The 18,205-nt window shown below is 34.2% G+C and overlaps 2 protein-coding genes and 2 long non-coding RNA genes across 4 annotated transcripts; 2 read left to right on the top strand and 2 right to left on the bottom strand.

Moving 5' to 3' along the window:
* The first annotated feature begins 419 nt into the window (after positions 1-419).
* Positions 420-1,298, top strand: LOC144559801 (uncharacterized). The gene is made up of 3 exons (XR_013513253.1): positions 420-516; positions 661-729; positions 1,239-1,298. It is a non-coding gene; the product is annotated as an uncharacterized LOC144559801 (long non-coding RNA).
* A 1,792-nt stretch (positions 1,299-3,090) lies between these two features.
* Positions 3,091-3,725, top strand: LOC144559800 (uncharacterized). Its single transcript, XR_013513252.1, has 3 exons — positions 3,091-3,137; positions 3,231-3,292; positions 3,651-3,725. It is a non-coding gene; the product is annotated as an uncharacterized LOC144559800 (long non-coding RNA).
* A 2,183-nt stretch (positions 3,726-5,908) lies between these two features.
* On the bottom strand, positions 5,909-7,975 carry LOC144559899 (putative phospholipase A2 homolog 2). Its single transcript, XM_078309063.1, has 4 exons — positions 7,819-7,975; positions 7,669-7,714; positions 6,621-6,746; positions 5,909-6,308 (listed from the first exon to the last, which is right to left on the bottom strand). Exons 1-4 carry the CDS (start codon positions 7,900-7,902, stop codon positions 6,136-6,138), a joined length of 429 nt encoding a protein of 142 aa, XP_078165189.1. The 5' UTR covers positions 7,903-7,975; the 3' UTR covers positions 5,909-6,135.
* Positions 7,976-14,729: 6,754 nt separating this feature from the next.
* Positions 14,730-17,418, bottom strand: LOC144559289 (NADPH-dependent aldehyde reductase-like protein, chloroplastic). Its single transcript, XM_078308309.1, has 3 exons — positions 17,080-17,418; positions 15,742-15,987; positions 14,730-15,148 (listed from the first exon to the last, which is right to left on the bottom strand). Exons 1-3 carry the CDS (start codon positions 17,359-17,361, stop codon positions 14,906-14,908), a joined length of 771 nt encoding a protein of 256 aa, XP_078164435.1. The 5' UTR covers positions 17,362-17,418; the 3' UTR covers positions 14,730-14,905.
* Between the last annotated feature and the right edge of the window lie 787 nt (positions 17,419-18,205).

Genomic DNA, 18,205 nt, shown 5'->3' on the forward strand with positions numbered 1-18,205 from the left:
AAGAAATGTGCTATGAAAGTTCCAAAAAAAAAAAAAGGGTCCACTATCACAAGAACAGTTCCGGAGATGATATTTTTGGTGGCACAAATCGTTTCCAGAATATAACATTTAGATGTGCCATGCCAGATGAAAATAAAAATTATCTTCGTCCAATCGAGTCCCCAGAATCAGAGCTTATATGCATTAACTTAGATCTTGAATTTAAAATCTCGACCGTTCTATTAAAATTGGAATTAATTCAGCCTACACATACCAATACACGGAGTTTCGTTAATATTCATGCCAATACAGATCAGACGGTTCTAATTAGTTCTGCATTTACTCAAAATTTGAGTTACTGCATAGCGCATACTATATCAATTCCCCAGAACCATAGGTGCTGTTTAACAATTTTGAGCAAGCAATACAATAAAATGAGAGTTGACTATCACTTCTTTGGCCTCCATCTACTCTCTCTGTTCCGAGCTCCTCTATTCTGAGCACATTAACAATAAAATGGGGCTCTCATTGTTAGAGGTAATTTAATTCTGACCGTCTATTATCTTTCTTATTTGAAGAGAAATAGTTACATAGTAGGCTTAAATGGATTTCGTATATTTTTCTAAATTATTGTCTTACAATTATTTTAACTGTGCTATTCTACTTTGTTTGTTCAGAAAGGGATTTGCAAAATCACTAGCAATGACTATTCTATCAGAGATTGGGGATAATACATTCTTCGCCGCAGCGGTATACATTGATGTTTATTCTACATTTTTTTTTTCCTGCATTAGCAATATTTTTGCATGCACCTAATCTTAACTCATCAAGAAAAAAATCTTTACACTTTTGAGCATAATTGTATTTGCACCCCCAAAATATTTGGAATCCCAGAGTCGAGTTCACTCCATGTGTAATAAAATTATGAAAAGAAATAACTAATTGATTAAATGTCTAATAAATAATTTCAACAACGCCCCCACCGTGTTGTTTAATTAGATTAGTTACAATTTGAGATTGTTTTATAGGGGCAGTGTATGGCGTGGTTATTATTCCAGATTTCTAGTAATATTTTTTTATCACACTCACAACTAACAGGAAAAACAATCGGATCTCAACTATATATAAAAGAGCAAGGAAGCACATAAAAAGAATGAAAATGTTGCTAATGAATTATTTCATTTTTTTTGTATATTCAATTTCGCAAACTTTCTCCTTTCTTTCTATTTATATATAAATAAATTATTACTTGATTACAGATATTGGCGATGCGTCATCCGAGGGGGCATGTTTTAGCCGGGTGTTTGGTTTCACTAATTGTGAGCTAGCACTGTTACTTTCTGATTTCGGTTTCTTATACTAGTTTTGTACCATATATACACCTCTACAGTGTTTCATTTCAATTATGCAAGTATCTACCTCTTCTTAATTACTAATTCTCCCCCCTTCTCCTGAGGAAATAGAAAACTCACAATTTCGTTCTGTTTTTTTGTAAAATAACTATTTTCAATAAGGTACCTTGCTCTTTTTGTTACAATTAATTGTTGATTATCTATACAGATTACAACAGTCTTATCATCAGCACTTGGTTATGTAGCTCCAAATCTGGTATTTACATTTTTCTTGATACTTTTTAGAACTATGCGACATTATTCTTAATTTTTTTTAAATTAATGCTTCAATGTACATTGGATTACGAGCTAGTTCTTCATTGCAGATAATCAGGCCAGAGAACTATTACTATTAAAATTGTCACTTGTCCATAATTTGTTTTAATTGAGGAAATTTGCCCAGCCAACAATGAATGCTTCTTAATTTTGTCAAACCTTTACTGATACTATTCCAGCTCCTTTATACTTAACCTGACTGTGTTTGTGTTGAAATCACCTGTGGTAAATTTTCGTTACTGTGATTCTACAGTTAGATGTGTTGCATAAAATTGATTTCTTATTCTTTAAAGACCTCCAAGCATGAATGAATTCTGGCAGAATTGAGGTGTGAATACTCATACAGGTACCACGCGAATGGACACACCAAATAACAACTCTCCTGTTCTTTGTATTTGGAATATGGTCGCTTTGGGAAGGATTTACTGAAGATGGGTATGGTTATGCTAAATAGAAATAGAAATTTCTTTATCCATTAATACAATTTTATTATAAATTGAGACAAAAGATTTTGAAGTACTGAATTTGAATGTCTTAGGGATGATGATGAGTTGGCAGAAGTGGAAGCCAAACTTGTATAAATCTTCTTTTACTTTTTAGCATGTTTGATTACTTTTAGCGCACTAAATAAATTTTGATACCTTGGATCTTACAATCTCAGTATAGGTGTTGCAGCACCTACCAGTGGGCATCATCGCTGTTCCAACATCACCATTGCTATAATCATTTTTCATTAAATAAATTTTCTTTTACTTATAATTTCAGAATGCAGATTCAATGGGCAAGAGCAAAAACACAGAAAATTTCAAGGTTACTTTTACTTGAATTTTAGTGCAATATAGCCAATCTTCCAATTTTATATAACTTCTTCATAACTAGATGCTAGCCAGTTCTTGTACTTTATTGGATGAATTAAAATGAAAAGATTACTGTACCTGAACCAGTCAATTAGGTACTCAAATGCTTTGGATATCCATGTCATATTCGAGCGCTTTATATAATATTGCTTTGACTAATTGCTGCTTTTGTTCCAAAGCACGATTTTCCTGCCAAAAATGAAACAGAAAGAGTCAAGATTGTTATATTGTTACCTCTCTATCATGGCAACATAGTGGACAGGTCTCTCTGGTAGCGAAACAAAATAACCTTCACACCATATAACAGGTGTTATTGTAATATTTGAGGAGAGGATGCAATGCTGCTGATAAGGTCCAACTAATATTGGAGATAATTCTTATATTTAAAGACTTAAATGCACAAATTCTATTAAATTTTAGGATAATGATGATCTCAAGAAAAGCAAGAGGCCTTTCTTGACTCATTTTTTCTCTCCAATTTTTATTAAGGTAATAAAAGGTACACTGATTTTGGAAATTAAGTCCTTCAAATTTAGTAAAAACATCCGTTGAATTTTTCCCTTTTGTTTTTAATTCATTGCATTTACAGGCATTCTCTATTACATTCTTTGGTGAATGGGGTGATAGGAGCCAGGTATAAGCAGATTTACTTCATGTTTATTATTTTGATGAACAGATATGCTCATAGGCCTTTAAAATGATTTGAATCATTTTAAACATCTTGTAGATTGCTACTATTGGTCTTGCTGCTGATGAGAACCCATTTGGAGTTGTTTTGGGTGGAATTCTGTAGGCTTTCTATTGATTTGTATTTCAAATTTGTTGTGCAATTATTTACTTTTACTTCTGTAGGATTGACCCTGGAAAACATTTAGATCAATATAAATTCTGTTCGGGAATAAAATTTGGAATCAGTTCCAGTACCTGCCTGTAAGATTGATTTACAGCTAGTACGTAGCAGTACTTATCTGACTGTTACATAGCACTCAAAACTTTCTTTTCTATTTCCCCACTCAATAAACCTTGTTCTGAATCAGAAATAATACCAAAATTGAAGATCTAGAGTAAACAAACATGAAATATTTTGAATCTGGAATCATGATTGACACTTGAGATATTGAAACATTTACTGATAACTTGAAATCAGGGGGCAAGCACTTTGCACTATTCTCGCTGTTGTCGGAGGAAAGGGCTTGGCATCTCATATATCTGAGAAAATAGTAATCTATCATTCTCTCTTTATCCTCTGGTTTCAACCTTATAAAGCATTCAATTCTTTTCTGGATAATATTTCCCAGTAATAGCGCACAACTTCTGTTCAAGAATTGTACTAGTATTGAACTATATTGGTACATAATTAATATATATTTGAGATTTTTGATCTTTTGCTCACTATGAGGTGTTTTTAATTCGATGAAGGTGACTCTAGCAAGCGGAGCATTATTCATAGGATTTGGTGTGCATTCCTTCCTTTCCTTCGGGGATGATTGATGATGTCATGAGTCATGAGAAGTTACTTTAATTTGTACTAGTTTGGTAAAAGCAAAATTAAGAGGAGTATGAACATAGATCATTAAGCAACTATAATTGCAACCATTTATTTGGCCGAGAACTTTTGCTAAAATTACTCCCGTGATGCTTTTGCTCCCCACCCCTCTTTATTGCTTTAATCTTATGTTATTTCAATTGTATTTGAGATTGCAACTAATAACTTCTCTTTTGTTCTGTTTTTTTATTAAGATCCAATAAGTACTTAATCAGGAAATCTCAATATTTCGTCCGAATTACAGATTCAACCATTGAAATGCAAACACCATATGTACAGTAGCAACATATCCCCCCTATATATTGCAAAAATATTACTGGAACATATTTTTCAGAGTTCAAAGACGTGCTCAATATTGCTATTTGCTAAAATAATGTCGTATATGAACATAATGCATATAGAGTGGAAACAAAGCGCCGTGTCATGATTTACATGCCTTGACTTTAATTTTGTACCGTGCTATGATTAAAATGTCAATGGGTGGTCACGGCACGCGAATGATCACGTCACGTGAATTACACTGTGCCCAAACGTGCTATGACCAAACGTGACTCACATGACTCGCATGACCATTTGATTATAATTTATGTTAGTTTATTCAAGATTCATCATTTGGTTAAGATCTTAATTACACATGACTCCTATGACCACGTGTCTTGCCGTGCTATGACTAGATCTTTCACGTGCCAAATTTTCTAAAGATGGTCACGTCACGCGAATAATCACAGCATAAAACACACGAGTCACGACACGTAACTGACACATACCGTGTCGTTCTGTGACGGAGCCGCTGGCATATCGTTCCGTAACGAAGCCGGCTCAACCGTGCTATTTTTCCCAGTGTAGCACAGTGGGCATTAGGTGTTGGGAAACATAGGCCACACGTGCAACTAGGAAGGATAAGAAATCCAACTTAAAGTCTAAGCATAATTATTTGGTAGGGGACCCTATCCTACTCTACTTGATCTGATAATAAATGACAAAATAATGGGAAATTCACATGTCAAATACGTATTTACATAAAAATGTGTGTGTGTGGGTGTCGGTGGGTGTGGGGGTGTGCGTGCAGGGGCGGATGGAGGTAGAGATTAACGGGTCCCCTATAAAAATTGGAACTTTTCAATTTTATCGTTTAAATTTTATAATATTTACAAGCATTAATATTATTAGTCCCTCATAAAATATAATAATGTGATACTTAATTGGATTAATTGAATCGTTAGATTTTTTGCACGTAGCTGTTTTAACTCATTTATGCGGAAACATGTAATACAAAAGGCAGCAAATTTTTAATATTATGGCCTCCTTGGAACAAAATTAAAATTGGTCTAGTTCAACAAAGTTAGGAGTGAAGAATCACGTTTAATACATTTATTTTTAAATATCAATATAAGAGATGATTTGAAAATTTGAATACTAGTCCTATAATCTATATATATATATATAAAAAAAAAAAAAAACTCAGTACGACTCTTTTGTATATCGAAACTGCATACATACCCGTTAATTATACCTAAATTAAGAAAAAAACTTTATACAATAACTCAGTTATTGAGGATTTGTTTAGAAGAAAAAAAATCTTTGGGACCATTAGAAGATTTGGTAGCATGTACAATAAAGAACACTAACCAAAAGAAGAAAAAGTTTAAAATTTCAAAAAAGAAATGAAGCAGGCTACACCGGGCTATCCATTTGTATCCCACTAGACACCAACCAAACAACCAGCAATTTATATAGAAACAAAGATAAAATGTCTCCATGTGATCTCAACCTAAAGCACTGAGTACTGACCCCTCACCAACATGACCAGTAATACTCTCTACAATGATATCCAAATGCAAAAGGCTTGCACTCGGCATAGCAGAGATTAGCAATTATCAAAGGTTACAATACCAACAAGATATATATGTTGATTTTTTTAACTTTGGTCTGCTCCAAAAATAAGGTCGTTCAAACTTACATGTTTAAAATGAATGTAAAAGTACAAGATAATAATTAAATCCACTTGTTCCTGTTTTTAGGAACGAAAATAATTGCAAAACATTACAATAAATCAGCTATTGCAGAGGACACCAATTTTCTGATCCTAGTGCTTGTGGAGAGCTCTTCCAGCTAAAATAGCAGCATCCATGATAAGTGAGATCTCCTGAGTAACTTGGTCCACAGAGCATTTGTTCCCCTGAAATGTGGGACCCTCTGTGTTCACCTTGCTAATACATTTGAGCAGGTTCTGGTTGCACTCCAGGTTCAAGTAGTCATCTGTTGCACCATTTTTAAATTTTAATATTTGTATTGAGAAAATTGCAGTTTTTAAATTTTTTTATAAGAAGAATGTTTGGGTCCATTACAATTAAACAAACATAAGTAGATGGTTTCGGACAAAATTTAACAGCTGATATTTTTACCCCCTATGATCTGATAAAAAAAAATAACAACTATATATTCTAGTCAGTAGTCAGGCCTAATTTAAATCATTTGATCTGAAATAAACTATTCAAATCAGTTTATAACCATCAAGTGAATTTTACAAGAAAAGAGTTGTGGAACCAAAGATAGGGACAGAGGGACTACTATTGCTGGCAGCGACACAAGCGTCATGAACCATGCAACACGCATCGAGGGAATCACACGGCTTCTCGCCGGGGCAGCCAGTGTACATTACTCCACAATACTTGCCATATCTCAAAACAGGTGGTACTAAAATTAGAGAGACAAAAAAAATATATATTACATGTCAGATGAGATATTTGTGTAAGCCTTCAAGCCTGTCGCTTTTTTTGTATAGGCCTTCAAGCCTGTCGCTTTTTTTGTATATTACATGTCAGATGAGATATTTATGTAAGCCTTCAAGCATGTCGCTTTTTTTGTATAGGTGCCATTTCTTTTTCGAAATTAGGGACAAGATGACAATGTTGTTCTTTTACATGCATGGCCTACAAAAAGATATTTGGGTCTTTTACATGCATGTCCTTCAAAATATCAAAGTATATGAAAGCATGCAGGGGACTCTGTTTTGACAACAACTATAAACATGGGGATCCTATAGCTCCCATTGAATATCATAGTCTGTTTATTTTTACTAATTATATCTGTAAAACAAAATTTCCTTAGTCCATGGGCCCCCCACTTTTGGACAATTTATTTTTATAGATTCCATTTTTTTTTGTAAATATAGGACTAGGACTGAAGTTTACTTGACGAGTTCCTTTTTTTTTCATACTAATTAAGACTATGACAGGGTTAATTTTATATTTAAACTGGTTGCTTTGATGTGAAAAATTACATCCTGAGTAATCTACTCTACAGTTTGAATATATATTAGGAAACTAAAACTTTGATTACTGGTTAGACAGATAGCTGTTACGAGTTCCGACATGATTACTGTATGATCGTAAGGTTCTTTCCTTTACAATTTTACACATGATTTTGCATTTAAATCATATGAGTTGATCCCTGGAGTCATGCACCTGTGCTTTTGTATGATGTAAAATTATTGTTACTTCGTGATTGATCATGACCCAAGTGCTACAATGTTCACCATATGAGCAAAGCTAAAGAGAAAAAAAAATGCAGCAAAAACAAAATTAAAACATGAATAATTTCATAAAATGTGGCATACCGCTACAGTTCTCCGACTCACAAGTGCGGCTACACCCCTGCTTACTCTGTAATATGGGAAAAAAAGAAAGGAAAAAAATATCATTTCTCAAATTGTAAAAACCAACATATGTAAGTTGTATGGAAACAGAAGATTGCAACGGATTCAGACCCCAATATTTACGCCAATTGATAGAGCTTGGCTGTGGGTTACTGAAAGGAGAAGCAAAGCTATCAGAGATTGCAAGAAGACCATGACTAGCTTTTTCTATGGAGAGAGAGAGAGAGAGAGAGAGATGAACTTTTGTAGAATAATGAAGTTTTGGTGAAACAGAGCAAAAGGATAGGGATATATATATATAGCGAGAAGGTTTAAAAGCATGATTAACTCTACTAGTCAAGACTTTCCTCAATTTTTTTATTCATTATATATTTTATTGAGGATAATATTTTGACATCTAACTATTGCTATATATATTATTATTAAGGGAGTTGTGGGGGCATAGGCATGGATCTTTATCAAAATAAAATGCGTTGACCAATAAAACATCATACTAGCTAGGACTGCTAATGATTAAGGTTCAGTTCAAACTCGGTTCGGCTCAATGAGAGAAGCAAAATGATTCGGCTCGATTTTGAAAGAAAAAAGCTCAACTCGGCTCATGTAAACACTTGGCTTGACTCGGTTCGCAAACTCACGAGCCGACTTGTGAGCCGACTCATATTTTAACAATAAAGTGGAAAGGTGCTTACTGTCGGATTGACTCGACTCGGCTTGCGAAATTTGCAATAAAGTGGAAAGGTACTCCAAAAAAGAGCGATTGATTGTGCGTTTGCTCCTTGGTCTTTGCTGAATTCATATCACCTAAGGTAACTCCAATTTTAATTTTAGATATAGACCGTCCGATCTAAAATTTCGCAACAACAGCAAATTTTGAGGCATTAATTACGCGCGACTTTAATTTTGAGCGGCCATTTTTATTAATACTCTACAAAAAAAGAAGTTAATTTTAAAAATGCTTCTGCCATCTATTTTTTTTCAAAACTGGCTCGACCTCAGGCCCACGGTGGTCCAAAAAACCCACCAGACCGCCCCCTGAGGCAAAGGCCACTGGAATAGTGCAATGCACTAAAAACATCAAATTTGAAAAGAGGACTACCCGTGGGGGAGGGGGGAGGGGGGAGGGGGGGTAGGGCAGTCTGCTAGTGGTGTGACCCGCCTCTGCAGGGGGGCGGTCTGGTGGGTTTTTTGGGCCGCCCGTGGGCCTGGCGGTCGGGACAATTTTGAAAAAAAAACATATGGTAGAAGCATTTCTAAAATTAACTTTTTTTTGTAGAATATTAATAAAAATGACCGAATTTTGAGTGCTCCATGCTGCTTACTGTCGTCTTGAGTTTTTTTTTTTTGTGAGAGAAATATTGAATAGACTCGTTATTTTTCTTTTTTTTTTGAAATTCTGATAGAAGCTATGAGATAAATAGACTCGTTATTTTTCGATATTTACAATATTGCCATGCTCTTGTCGCATACGGATTGGGTGGAGATATTTTCATATCCGTATCCGTTATGATAACGAAAAAAAATCTTTACCCTTATAAGTTTTTTCGAATACGGTACGGATCAGGTAAACCGATAAAAAAAATGTCATTAACATTTTGATTTGTGCTTTTGATAAAATATTTTTCAAAATAAGAAAAAAAAATAATGAATACAACAAATTTGTATTATGAAAATTTAATAAAATACAAAATTTTATTGTATCACGTATCATCTCCATACAAATATATATCTTTATATATAATTTTTTTTTTAAATTATCTTATACAAAAATGAGTAAGATAACGAAAAAAAATCATTACCCTTACCCGTACCCAATTAGCTAACGGAAAAAAAAAATCTTACCATTATCCGTATTTTCAGATATGATACGGGTCGGGTAAAAAGGTGCCATTGACACCCCTAATTACGCTCACAACAACAAATTTAAGTAAAAATATGAGAAAAGCTTGCGAGCCAAGTGTTTATATGAGCCGAGCTGAATTGAACTTTTTTTCTTTCAAAATCGAGCCAAGTTGAGTTTAAGTTTTTTTTAGTTTCGAGTCTGATTCGTTATTAAATATTGAACCGTTCAACTCATTGATTCGCGAGCCGGCTCAACTCATTAGCAGCCCTATATCATACACAAAAATTACCTGATTTTTTTTTAGACTCTTAACAGTGACTGTCAATTTAAAAAAAACAACAACAACAAATTACTACAATTTTACATCAGAAACTAGTAATCTTCCTTTCTAGCAATGCTTCATCCACATCTGTCCCTTTCTAGCAATTTTGCACCTGTTTTTTATCGGTAAGTTTCAATTTTTTTTATTTTTTTATTTTTTTTATTTTTTTATTTTTTTGCATCTTGCCCGTAGGCACCCCTATTACCAGTCACTAGCAACAAAGGGACGAAAAAGAAAAGTCGAAATAGACATGTCCTATCCGGCTATCCCCATTTCCTAGTGCTAATAATCCAGGCTACAGCTGCTGATACTCGGGAAGAGTGAAAATATAAATCCAACATAATTCATTTCATTCTCGCGAGCCAGATTTGCAAGATGGTCGGCGAATGCGTATCCTCTGCATTAACTTAAAAGGAAATTTTTTGAGTTAATCAATCTCAACCGTCTAATTTTAAATGGAGCCAATCCGTCACCTACCTATAATATAAGAGGTCTTTCAATATTAGTGCAATCTGGTCTGCCCGAATTTTAAAACAGATTGTACGGTTGAGATTGATTAACTGAAAAGATTCCCTTTTGAGTTAATGCAGAGGATACGGATTCAATGGTCGGCTCTCCAGTTCTCCTCCTTGGTGTATATGCGCAATTGAATGACAGATTTGATGCCAGGATTCTTGGAATTTGTACCAGTTGCGACTTGCGAGTAGGCCCTCCAATCTGCCGTCTCTACCTGCTGTAGACACTTAAATGCTGTGGAGAAAGAATTTGATCATTGGCATTGCCGTAGCCGTAGGTACTTTCAAAAATATCTCTACAATTACTCTTTAAATGCAAGTTTAAGTACTTGACAAGAGGTAGAAAAGATGACGCCTAAAGCGATATTTGCATACAATTTGACTATAGTATTTAAACAAGTAAACATCTTTCATTTCCTTCTATTATTATCTTTCAATTTTTCACCGATAGAGTGTTTAAAAGTAGATATGTAGAATTAGATGATTAGAGTAATTTACGAGACTTTATGAGAATAAATGAGTTTAGATCTAAGAATAAAAGTCATTTGACTCGTTATAATTTTTTTTTTATCAATAAAATTATTAGTATGCATTTAAAGCCACTAACCTTAAAAAAAAAATCACAAATATTAGCTGGAGTTTGGACATTGGACAAATTCAGTCAGATGTTTGATTTAGTTTTTCTACATATCAATGTGATGTGGAGAGAAAAAAAAAAAAAAAAAAATGCGAGGTGAGCCGGTGGGTTAGTGAAATGTGCCCGCATGGAACTTAATCCGTCGCTCGATTGAATATCTCATGTGGTATCGCACGGATAGAATAGTCTCGGTCGAATCAAAAGGTTAAATTGGGTGTCTCTTTGAAGTTAATAAAGAAGACTTCTTTGAGATTCGTGTAAATTTGAGTTTTAAATGGTCCGGATTTAACCTGAGAGAGTCAGGTACCTTACATATCTGAATTTCTCTTTGTTGAGATTTGCGCATAAAAAAATTATTCGTTAAAAATTCACGCATTGAAAAATCTGAAGAGTTGAGATTGGAATAACAGGTTCCTGTTATTCCCTTTGATTAACAGCTAATTTATTTCCAGTTTAAACATGGCACATCCATTCTTAGCTTTTCGTTTTGTGTGTCACATTCAACTCGCACAAATTACACTCTTTTTTTGTGATACCGGATTACATTCTATGTTTATAAAGTCCAAACAGTCGATCCAAACCGTTCAATATATATGTTAAAATGTGCTTGCAGATTGAATTTTACATTTTTTTTGAATTTTTTTTACTATTTATTAAGGTGGGTACAAAAATTCAATGGTCTGAATATAGCGATTTTGTTAAATACTTAATAAATAGTAAACAAATTTCAAAAAATGTAAAATTTGATCTGGAAGCACATTTTAACATATCCATTATGTTGAACGGTTTGGATCGACTGTTTGGAATTTGAAAACTTTGAAAATGTCGAGTGTAATTCGGTGTCACCAAAAAAGGGTGTAATTGGATCCCTCCTCATATATATATATATATATATATAGAGAGAGAGAGAGAGAGAGAGGGGCTAATATACAATTGATTGTTTCTAGCCTCCCGTACAACCAAGTCGTTTTCCGATTTTTAAAATCCAAATGATTGATCCAAACCGCTAGATGTGATCTCCATATTAAAATGTGCTAGGAGACCAAATTTTACATTTTTTGAAATTTTTTTACTATTTATTAAGCCACTTTGAAAATCGCTGATCCAACGGTAGTTTCTGATTTTACTGTTTGGTTAAGCCACCGTTAAATCAACGATTTTTAAAGTGGCTTAATAAATAGTAAAAAAGTTTCAAAAGATGTAAAATTTGGTCTCCTAGCACATTTTAATATGGAGTTCACATCTTACGGTTTGGATCAATCATTTTGACTTTAAAAAAAAATTGATGAATTGTGTCAAAAAAAATTGTTTTGAGTACAAATTAAATAGATCCCTACAAAAATAGATAGGAACGAACTAATTAACTTGAGAGGTTCGTCCTACTTAATTTAGTAATTAATTACTTTTCATAATTTATGTATATTTTAATCATTTCGGTTCAAAACAAGATGTACAGTCATCAGCTCTCAACTCAGAGAAAGTCATCATAAAATAATGTTACGGTGCCAAGTTAAGGTCATGTTGACCCGTGCACTCCTAAAGCCCATAAAAGATGCATATATTATGGAGTTGAACAGAAACCAATATAAACCTATATATATTATGGTGTTGAACAGAAACCAATATAAACCTATATATATTATGGTGTTGAACAGAAACCAATATAAACCTATATATATTATGGTGTTGAACAGAAACCAATATAAAATTTAAAATTATATATATACATGAGCAAAACATTCAATGTTGACGTCGATAGAATATCCTTATATCAATTCTGGAATGTTTTATTGATTGATTGGGCATCATATGAGTTGCATTTTCCTTATTACTTGTAAAGGGACTTAATGTACCAAACTGTATAAATAAATATACCTATTTATGTGGGGCTTCACATTGACTGCAACCTACCAATCAAGATTTAAAAAATACTATTGAAGCTAGATTAAGTCCGGGGCGGTGTAAAGTTTGCAAATCATCACAATTGACATCGTAACTTGGGTTTTCCTTTCTTCTCCATGTACATAATACGGCTGAAGGATCGAGATGCATAATTATTAGGATAATTAATCAAAAATTTAAACTAGATCTACGCTTTATATTTTTGAGGTCTTTTTTTTACTAAAGGTTGTAGATCAAATCAATCAACTATTAAATATCTGCAAAGAATTTTCTTCATTTGAGTTTCAAACTTGCGACCTTACACAGAAGATATTGAGGTCTTATTTTCTTGCCAGAGCTAATTTTTTAATCGGGGACGTCTCCATTTTCACAGAAATGGAGGGGATGCAAAGTGAAACAAAGGAACTCTTAACCAACAAGCATTATCTATTGTGCTTTGATTTCCCTCTAGAACAGCTAAGGATGCAGAATGAAACAAAGGAACTCTTAACCAACAAGCATTATCTAGTGTACTTGATTTCCTCTAACCTAGAACAGCTAAGCAAAAGTAATACTACTAATTTGGGATTAGGTCAAGGAGAGGTACTTCGGCATTTCCAAAGAAAAGAATAAGAAACAAAAAAAATAAAAATAAAAAAGTAGAAGAAAAATATGGACGGTGAGGGGATCATAAAAAGCGACTAATTGTATATATTTTTGCTCTTTTGTCTTTTTCTTTGTTTTCTCTTGCTATGGCCTTGAGTATATTTAGGTATGTACGTGTCTTTACACAACGGGCCTTATAATCTGCTTCATCAAAAGGAAAAGAAAAGATTGGAATTGACCAAGAAGCTTATTTCTGTTGAGCTGCAAACTTCCTATTGTTTATGATCCATTATACCTTAGTTCTAATTTGAAACCGACGCGGCCCATTAGGCCTACTTTGACGGTTTAAAATTTAAATGTTGTTACTTGTTTCTTTTTGAAGGTAAACCTTTTTACCCGTGAAATGCATTCAGTTAGGCTATTAATTGTAAAATGGGAAAAGTTGAAGTATTGAATTGCATAAATTGACTATTGATTGGTTTGCTGAAAGAGTGCAGTTGTCAGTTCGTGATGAAGTAACAGTACTTATTTTTACTTGATCTTCGTTTAACAAACATAATTATTACTGAAATGTGCTTCTTTATGTTTGTTTATTTATTTATTTATTTATTAGATAGAGACATATAATTTTTCTATACAGAACTTAGTGATATCATCCAAACATTATAAAGAAAATAAAATGGACGTAGAGAATTTTTCATTTGTTTTGTTTGTTGGTCGTCAGTTCAAAAATAAACTACTTAGCTAGATGTTTGATATGAAAGAGACAATATAAAATGATAAGCTAGTGTTTATTCTTTCATTTCTCACTAATTTGAAATACTATATAAAAATATATTATTTAAAATTTTTAACTATATAATATTAATTTATCACTTCACAAAAAATTATTATACTTTTATTAGGGAAGATATCCTATAGAAAAATCTTTGATATTCATTTCTCATAAATTTTTTTATTTTAGTTAATTAAGCTAAGAGAGATGGTATTTTTTAAATTGAGACTGTTGTTCACATATAGTTAAACAATATAAAATACTTTAATCCTCCAATTACAAAAAGGAAATGCATAAGTATAAAATAATTAAAATGATTAGGCCAGAATAACACAACACTTCGCATCAAGTTATTATAAAGCATACTGAGCAAGATTTAAATAAGCTACAGCTTCTCAATGCACACAGAATCATGTTAGCAGTTCCACACACACACACAAAACTTGTGCTCCGAAACAAGGTTTGCTCTTTCATTCCACTGTATAACCAAAGGATTGACAATTTGTTTTTATTTTTCTTTAAATTTACATACAGCTAGCAAATACATGAAATATTCCGAAATCCATTAAGCGTTCTACCCATTCAATTTAGAACCTCGGATGTATTAACCAGCAACAAACTACACGAATCCCCCATTTACCCTTATAACCTGACCATTGACCCATCCGGCCGCATCAGTGCATAAAAACCCGACCACTGGGGTGATATCATCAGTTTCTCCAAGCCTTCCCATTGGGTTCATCTCAATTGTCCGTTTCACAACCTCCTCGCTTTTCCCAGCGAAAAACATATCTGTTGCCACTGGCCCAGGTGCCACGCAATTTGCCGTAATTGCAGTTCCCTTCAGCTCTTTTGCAATAATCTGTAATACAAACAAAAAGATTTTCCCCAACAAGGTTAGTAATTTAGTATTACCAAATTGGTGTCATTTTTCCCCAAATAGTATCAGTACATACCTGTAAACCTTAGTTTGTATGAATACTAAGCTTGCATTACCTTGTGGGTATTGCTACCAATTTGGTAGTTAGGGGGTCATGATATCTCTATATAGCTGATGTGAATGTGCGCACAATCTCTGATGTGCACCACTAGCTATATAACTCATAAAAGCAAACAAAGGCAAGGAACAGCTTATACCATTAAGCGTTGTACGGAGGTAAACAAGGCCATAGTTGAATATATTAAGTTAATAAAGTGTATCTTTGCCAATATTCCGGGTCGGATCAAAATATTAGCCAGGGGTTGCTTCGCCACCCCTATGATTTTAATTTTTTTAATAATGTATATTAAAATTTACATTTTTTTTAAAGTATTTATATAGTTTAGCCTCCCTCAGTTCCACACATATTTCTTATTATTCATTTTACATGTCAGCCCCCCTATCTAATTTTGCTAATTTTGCCCCTGACAATATTTAACGCAAGTCAAAGCCCATAAACAACAAGAAATACCAACCTTAACCATCGCCTCTACTGCAGCTTTAGATGCCGTGTATGCTGCATACCCTGGCTGGAAAGCTGCCACGAGTGATGATGATAAAACAACAATCCTACCGCCTCCGCCACGCACCAACCTTTTTGCTGCTTCACGGCAACACAAGAATGCTCCTCGTGTGTTCACTGCAAACGTCTTGTCCCAATCCTCAACTGATGTGTCAGCTAGAGTTGGGTACTTATCATCTAGCACACCTGCACTTGCAACCTGTTGACATGGTAATCATGTATCAGTTCAATTAAAATCTTAATTCAATTAATTAGTTCTATTGTTTATTCTACTATACCAACTTCCCTTCTACATAAATTTTCTAAAATAGCAATAAGGGCTTGTTTGCATAATTTAGAAGTTAGAAGAGGAAATTATTGATAGCCATGGAAAGAAAAAGATATCCATACTTCCCAAAAAAAGAATATGAAAATATCCCAGGAAACCTCCATTCCCTATTTACTTCAAAAGATATCCATACTTCCGAATTCGCATCGACTAAGATATCTCAAAATTTGAGTGTTGTTTCTTTTGGAAAATCTCAATCGTTAAAATATGTTCTGCACGAATCTCAAAGCAAAATAATACTGCCCCCCTTTGCTATCCCCAAATAGGCACCGTACACGTCGGTCACACAAATGTTGAGAGATCTCAGAGAATACGCACTCCACACTTCCTATCAAGCTATCCGTTTGAAGCTTATCTTTCCATAAATGATGGAGCAAACATGGTTGAAAGATTGGTACTTTTAATGGTTTCAGTTTCAGGTGCATTGTGAGCATTATAGATATCCAGGGTATACAACCAAATGTTTTAATGTTCGTAAAAATCACAAGTGAAATATCTTTTATCCAACAAAGGGGACAAAATATAATATTTAGTTTACAAAGCACATATAGGAGACCGAATCGTCTGCCTCCAGAGTCTCTGCGGGTGGGACCCCATTTAAAAACAGTAACAATAATTAAACCCTTAAACAGTAACCAGTCCCACCCCGCAGAGACTCTTGGGGCAGGAATTTCCTGCCCCCGGGGGGCAGACGATTCGGTTTCCACATATAGTCATATAGACCCCAACAAATTATCTAGTACAGGTTCCGCCAGCGCATAAATTAGCAATTCAAGGTAAAATTATTATGAAATTTACTGTGGTTCTCCGGATACTGTTATCTAAATTAAGTTCTCCGAGCGCTTTGTTTTGACTCGATACATTGTTTTTTTTATTGGAACTTACTCGCAAATTACTTTTCTTTTCTTTTCTTTAAAAAAAAAAAATAGTACTCTATGGTCGCTTAAAAAATTGAACAAGTACCAAGACACTGGCAGGGCGACCAAAAGCCGATTCGGCCGTGTCAAACAGGGATTGCACAGCAGCCGGGTCGGACACGTCAGCTTTTACGGGAACGGCACGAGAGGTGGTGAGCTCCGACGCCAAGGCCTCGGCAGGAGCCGGGTTGGAAGAGTAGCCGATGATAACGTCAGCGCCAAGAGAGGAGAGGTAAGAGGCGATGGCACGACCGATGCCGCTAGAGGCACCGGTCACGATGGCTGTGCGACCGGAAAGAGGCAGAGAAGAAGACGGGTTTGATGCCATCTGATTTTTTTCAGTTTTGGGTGATTTGCTTTCAGGGAGAGGATCTCTAATAGTTAACACGAGAGTATTTATAAGTCAAGACTAATTGGGCATGGATGCGTCGAGTCCGCATCGTCTGCAGGAACTCAAAAGAGAATGCTCTTTTGAGTTAATATACATCGACCGTTCGATTATAAACGGAGTCCATCTGGCTTCAGTCTAAGACATTGGGATCTTTAATATTAGTGTGGATTTAAATTTGCACGAATTTTGAAGCTAATCGGACAGTCCATATGTATTAGAAAAAGATTTTTTTTTTAGTTAATGCAGCGGATACGAATTCTGGATGCGTCTGCGGTTTTTCTTGAGTTGCTCTGTCTGGTCTCCGATGGTAGATCGGTCAGAGCTGAGAGCGTCATGCGTCAGCGGTGATGGCATATTGACACTTCTTTTAATTTTTCTCATTTTTTAGAACTTTAATAACTCAAAATTTAAACCTTAAAAGTCAAAATAAAACCGTTAGATGTGATCTATATTATTTTCTCTATATGTTCATAAAAAATTATCATATTTCAATTTTGTTTTTATGTGAATCAATAAATTGAAAAATCAACGTCTAGAAATTATCCACATTAGTACGTTTTTTAAAAGCTCTTGATGACAACTAAAATAAAATTGAAATGTCATAATTTTTTATGAGCACATAGAGAAAATGATCTAGATCATATCCAACGGATTTATTTTGACTTTTAAGTTTTAAATTTTGAGTTATTAAAGTTTTAAAAAATAGAGGCATGATGGAGACACAAAAAATGGAGGCATTTGAACCCTCCTCTTTTTATAATAGGAATTAGGAAGGTTTGTC

Source organism: Carex rostrata, chromosome 9 (genome assembly GCF_964058835.1).
Source record: "Carex rostrata chromosome 9, lpCarRost1.2, whole genome shotgun sequence".
Taxonomy (NCBI): Eukaryota; Viridiplantae; Streptophyta; class Magnoliopsida; order Poales; family Cyperaceae; genus Carex; species Carex rostrata.